Source organism: Echeneis naucrates, chromosome 7 (assembly GCF_900963305.1).
Source record: "Echeneis naucrates chromosome 7, fEcheNa1.1, whole genome shotgun sequence".
Taxonomy (NCBI): domain Eukaryota; kingdom Metazoa; phylum Chordata; class Actinopteri; order Carangiformes; family Echeneidae; genus Echeneis; species Echeneis naucrates.
Window position 1 is genome coordinate 9,312,800 of NC_042517.1, and position 6,371 is coordinate 9,319,170.

Below are 6,371 nucleotides of genomic sequence, written 5' to 3' on the forward strand. Positions count from 1 at the left end.
TGAACAAGTGCCAAACATGCTGAGCATAAACGGTGGATGGCATTAGACAACCCAGATCTAGAGTTCGCACTGAATGTGTGTAGAAGGTCTCAATGATTTGTAGTGATTTACCAGATGTGAAAAAGGTTTGACTGAGTTGTCAAAGTTGTCAAGTTAATTTTTTTGTGGCTTCAGTCTGTCAAAATTGTTACAGATGAGAAGTTTTCAACTAAAGTTAAAAGCGTTCTGTCGTTCCGCTTCTTTTCACAGTCTTGGACATCGAGCGCTGTGATCTGAATATTAAGAGCAACAGCAGCAGCCACCACACAGAACTGTTCGGAGAGGAGCGTTTGCTTGTCAGGAGGGGAGAGCCCTTCATCATCATTTTACATCTGAAACATGGCAGCGAAGAGTTCAAACAGGGAGAAACAAGCTTCACACTCATTGTTGAAACTGGTATGCCTCTTTCTCCCACTGTTTGGATGGAGTTGTGTTGTGAAAGAAGTATTTAGAAGGAGTCTGTGAGCATGTGTTAGAGCAGCAGCAGGCTGTGTGCAAACATTTGTGTGACTCTTCTATGTGTGTAGATTTACTGTTTATGTCTCTCCAGGTCCTTTACCCAGGAAAGAATCAGACACGAAGGTCTCCTTCAGTCTTGGTGAATCCATAGTGGACACTGAATGGAGTGCATCTGCTCTTAATGAATCCTCAGGAAACACAGTTTCTGTGACCATCAACTCCTCTCCCAACAGCCCCATTGGACTTTATTCTCTGACTCTGGACCAGGAAGGGCAGAAGACCAATTTAGGGAATTTTATTCTGCTCTTTAATGCCTGGTGTCCCAGTGAGTGCATAAAGTATGAATTTGTGCAATTTTGTAATGAAAAGTTTGGAATAAATAGATTTATTTATTTATTTATTTATTTTAGCTTTAAACGCGTAGCACAGCAGCAGTACGCAACTGTTAAACAGCATTTGATTTGAGCTGGTAATTATAAATGAAAATCTGTAACCAATGTGTGTCTGTATTGACTCCCAGGAGATGCTGTTTACATGCAGAGTGAGACAAAGAGGCAGGAGTATGTTTTGTCACAGCATGGGCAAATCTACAAGGGAACGCATAAACGCATCAAAGGGATGCCCTGGAACTTTGGACAGGTAAACACAAACATCATCCTCAAAACTTTAGTCACAGAAAAATAAATCATCTCCAACACCATCTACCCTTTGACTGAAGAGACCGTGTTCTTTTACTGCCATTAACCAACATAAGAGAATAATTTTAGAAGAACCTGTCATGACTCTTCACATTATCCATCTTCTGCAGTTTGGAGAAGGAATACTGGATATTTGTCTGAAGATGCTGGATGAAAACCCCAAATTTGTGTTTGATGCTGACAAGGACTGCTCAGCCAGGAGAAATCCTGTGTATGTGACCAGAGTGCTGAGTGCTATGGTAGGGGTCTAGACTTTAGCAGAAGCTGCCACCAGCCCGCGGAAAACAATTGTCGAATCACCATGGTGCACCACAAAACTCTCTTTCTGCTCCTTCACATTCAGAGGGTTTTGTGGCACTGTGGGGCGACCACTCTTCTGTTTCAAATTTTTTTTTTTTTTCCCTTCTGCCACAGCAACATTTGTAATGCAAAGCAGCAGCAAAAAAAGTGTGTTGGATCCAAGCAGTGAGTGAAGAGAAGTTGATTAACAACCAAATAAAGTCTGTCAGTATTTATTCCTTCCGCAACTAATAGCTTGATGAGAAATTCAGATGTGTTTTTTGCTGGATGTTGTTATTCAGTATCTGTTCCTACACAAGAGCTGGGCAGATCTTTTTAGACTTTTTAGAATCTTTATTTAACCCAAACAAACCATTGTTGTTGGGAGGGGAAAAATGGCTATCAGGGCAGCCTTTTTAAAGTGAAAGAACTATAAACAGGTGCTTATTAAAATAACCCTAATATATGATATGACTTTGGTTTACTTCTGGTCCTCCTGCTGTCCCCGTCCGTTTGCTCCCACAGATAAACAGCAATGACGACAGAGGTGTGCTGGTGGGGAAATGGGGAGAGATTTCCGATGGGGTTCACCCAGGAGAGTGGATCGGCAGCGGGGACATTCTACGTCAGTGGGCTGAAAGAGGCCCTGTCCGCTATGGCCAGTGTTGGGTCTTTGCATCTCTGGCCTGCACAGGTTGGAGCGCACAAGTACATGAGAGTCTTTTTGTCACAATTCTAAATTTAGACTCTAATCCCGTGGTGATTCCTCCATCTATGTCTATCTTTCCTGTGATGCCATTAGTGTTAATCTTTGGTTATCTGATTTATCTGAACAGCATGCTTCAGTGAAGTGGTGTGATGAAGTGTTGCTCTATTTCATCCTTCAGTGTCCCGAAGCCTGGGCATCCCATGTCGAGTGGTTACTAACTTTGGATCAGCTCACGATAGTGACGCTAACCTGCTGATAGAAAACCTGTATGATGAGGACGGTGAAAGCCTGTCTAATGGCGATTCGATATGGTGAGTCTGTGGTGGGGGATTAGGCCACATCGTTTTCCCTCTCTAGCTATCTCCCATTATTTCTGTTTGATAGAATGAAACCTTTCAGGTTAAAGCAACACTGCCACATCATCTCCCTTTATTTTACATGTTTTCTCAGGAATTTCCACGTTTGGGTTGATAGCTGGATGGCTCGTCCAGACTTGGGTTCGAAGTATGATGGGTGGCAAGCCAGCGACCCAACTCCACAGGAGAGAAGTGATGGTGATGAAATATTACTCTAACTTCAATCATGTGCAATTTCATCATGGTGGTCAGTGTCAGTAATCACTGTGTTGGGCACTAGTAGGAGCACTTTGCAGATTGGTGATTAATATCAATGATTATGGAAAATGATCATTGATATCTAAGACTGTTTACTATAAGCAGTGAATTTCGGGGCACCACCCTGTTACCAGGGACCAATGTCCAAATTATCAAACTCAATATACCGCCTCAGAAAGTTAACAGAAGGAGAGAAATCAAGCACTGACTGTTATGAATCCAGCAACTGTCACAATTATAGCCACAATATTATATTTGGCATATTACATATATACATATATATATATATATATATATATATATATATATATATATATATATATATATATATAATGTGTGTGAATGTGTGTGAGGGGAAGAAAAGAGGAGAAAGAGATGGCAGAAGATGTCGCCACAGTTGATGCGAAAAGAAAACAAACAAAAAAAAAAACAAAACAAAACACAGGAGTCTGTGCTCATCCCGCAAGTTGATGAACTTGCATAAACATGCTTAGACTTGTCCAGTCTCCGTGGAACTGGTGCAACATGCATTAGCATAAATATAAAGGATTTGTAGCTGATTCTATTTAGTTTCATATTGATGACAACAATAAGGTGCATGCCTCTAAACACGAGCGTTGCATGTTTGAAGCCTTCTGACTTTTCTTCTTTTTCAGGTGTTTTCTGTTGCGGGCCAGCCTCGCTGAGGTCCATCAAGGAAGGAGAGCTGACCAAGAAGTATGATGCACCATTCATTTTTGCTGAGGTGAGTTTCACTGTGGGATTTAAAATAAAAATGCCCAAAAAAAAAAAAAAAAAAAAAAAAATTAAAATTATTAAAATTATCAAAATTATTGTGATTGTCAATTTTGTTTTTTGTGAGGACCCAAGTTAGACGTTGGACATTTTGCTATGACCTCATCCAGCTAACCTAAACTGGTGTTTTTTATTTTCATGGATTTAAACTTTTAGGAGATTACAGATTGCAGACAGAAGTATAACATGTATAAGTACAGAGATATGTGTATGTGTACAAACATCTCTGTAACGTTGTGCTGTGGCTCATGTTATTCCATCCCATGCATGGTGGCAGGTTAATGCAGATGTTGTAGACATGGTGCGCCTGTCAAATGGACAGTTTGTCGAGTTTAGTGGATCAACAAAGTCTGTTGGACGCTTCATCAGCACCAAAGCTGTGGGCTCAGATAAGAGACGAGACATCACACACAAGTACAAGTATGCAGAAGGTACTGCAGCGTCGCATGTGCACAGATGCATGTCACATACTGCATGTAAACATTTTGACACAAAACACAAATGCATAAGATCCTTGTTGGGCTAAATGTTCTCATAGTATTGAAGGGGCTTTGTGTTTGGCACTGTACTGGAACCTAAATATGAACTTTTTAGGTTCGGCAGAAGAAAGACAAGTGTACGAGAAGGCCCAGCACCACAACAAGCTACAGCAGCGAGGAGAAGAGCCAGGGCTTCATCTCAAGGTTTTTATTTTTGTTTAACAGTTAACACATAGATAAAGTCGGAGTAGAGACAACATGAAAGGCGCAACATCATATACGTCAATAATGTAGTTCCACGTTTTAAAAAATGAAACTGAGAAAAGGTAAAAGTATCAGTTGTTGCTCAGTGACAGCATATGCAAATAGATGAAGGTATATGTCCACTTCTGTGAAACATGTGGCATGAAAATGTGTCAGAACACAACTGACATATGGTTTAATTAGTCATACTGATAAAAACTGTTTTTCGATACGTTGTTGCTAAAATCCCAGAATAGTCAGTTTTACATTATGGTATGCAATTTATTTTACAAGATATCTACATGCTAGTTAGTGTTAAAGAATAAATAATTAAAATGTTTTTTGTTTTTTTTAATCTTCATTATTGTGTGGTCCATGAAATCAAATTGATTAAATTAAAATTCTTCAATTTACTATTTTCCTTTTAATTCTCATTTAAGATCAAACTCTCTGATGGCATGATCATGGGCTCAGACTTTGAGGTGTATGCTGTCCTCACAAACAACCACATGGAGACAAAAACTTGCAACTTCCTGTTCATTGCCAAAGCTGTTAGCTACAATGGGAAACTAGGAGACACGTGTGGATTCATCTCTGACAGAGTGGAGGTGCCATCTGGTGAAGGTTTGATCTGAGCTTTGCATCACATTCTCCTGCGTGTGAATTTAATCTTCTCTCAGAAGCTATTGCTTCATTGTTTGAAAGTGCAGAGTCTGAAGGATATCGGTCTCTTACAGATATTTTAAATTCGCAATTTGAACTCATTCAGATGCACCGCAGAAATGTCTCTCAGTCGGTATTATTATTTTTGTTGGCTCAACCATCATGTATTAACTGTTGAAAAAGTGAAATGAAATAGCACTGAGATTGTTGTAATAACCCATGTAGCTTTTTTTTTTTTGCAGAAAGGCGTCTGTCACTCAAACTGGAGTATGACAGCTACGGATCGGTGATCACCTCAGACAGACTGATTCTGCTGTCAGCCATCACCGTCGACAAGCAGACTATTGACTACCACAAGGCTGAGAAGACCATTGTGTTAGATGAGCCGGATATAGAGATCAAGGTATGGTTGGATGGATGGAGAAGCAGTATGGGAGCTCTTTCAAACATATTCTTCAGCCACACACTTTAGGCCTGGCCTTTTTTTGTCATTGTCATACAGTCTTGACTGCCACAAATCGTAAGATTAGTTGTCTGTTGTTTCCACCTTTTGTAACATGGTAAACTGCAGCTGGTTGGAGAAGCTTTGGTGAACCAGCCTGTGACAGCTGAGATGACCTTGTTAAACCCTTTACCAGAGCCACTGCACAACTGCAGCTTCACGGTAGAGGGAGTTGACCTCACCAATGGAAAACCCATAACAGTGAAGTATGTCAGGTCCATCCCAAGTTGTATTTATTTTTATATTTAATTGTCATATTTTTAACATTATGGTTTTACTTATGTAACCAAATTCTGTCTCCCTGTGATCCCTGTGTTGACCATTCACTGGTGCATATGATACTTACAGGATTGGAGAGGTGGACCCAGAACAGGAAGCCAAAACGAGTGTTGAGCTCAGTCCCACCAGTTCTGGCTCCAGTGTGCTTCTGGTGAACTTTGATAGCGACAATCTGAGGAACATCAAGAGCTTCATCAATGTTGTTGTGATGGCCTGAGCCAGTGCAGAGTCTAACAAGAGACAGATAACAGATTTTTTCATTTTGTTGTTTGATTGGACGACAGTTGGTGGAGATTACAGCTCTGTCCTGTCTGACAAATCACCTTTTTTTTTTTTGTAATTTGATTATTCTAATCTACTTGTCATACTAGAGTATACCATTTTGTTGTGCCGGCTGAAAAACTAACTTTCTGCATGATGGTTTTACTTTCGTTCACTAACAATTTTGTACATTGGTATGTGCAGTAAGTTGCACTACTTCTGGATATTGTTGTAAACTTACATGGAATTTGCTTTTGGGAATCATTTTGTTGCTGTTGATGCAATTGGAAGAAATCAATTTTGCATAGAAAAATAAAATATGCCTTTCAGGCCTTTCAGGCTGTTTTATTT

At 40.0% G+C, this 6,371-nt stretch overlaps 1 protein-coding gene across 1 annotated transcript; it reads left to right on the forward strand.

Moving 5' to 3' along the window:
• Nucleotides 1–36: 36 nt before the first annotated feature.
• On the forward strand, nucleotides 37–6,065 carry LOC115046868 (protein-glutamine gamma-glutamyltransferase 2-like). Its single transcript, XM_029507506.1, has 15 exons — nucleotides 37–75; nucleotides 222–435; nucleotides 590–823; nucleotides 1,019–1,137; nucleotides 1,307–1,435; nucleotides 2,001–2,169; nucleotides 2,363–2,495; nucleotides 2,635–2,738; nucleotides 3,455–3,543; nucleotides 3,871–4,024; nucleotides 4,188–4,276; nucleotides 4,756–4,939; nucleotides 5,221–5,381; nucleotides 5,550–5,686; nucleotides 5,829–6,065. The coding sequence occupies exons 1-15, from the start codon at nucleotides 37–39 to the stop codon at nucleotides 5,974–5,976; spliced, it is 2,103 nt and encodes a 700-aa protein (XP_029363366.1). The 3' UTR covers nucleotides 5,977–6,065.
• The last annotated feature ends 306 nt before the right edge of the window (nucleotides 6,066–6,371 follow it).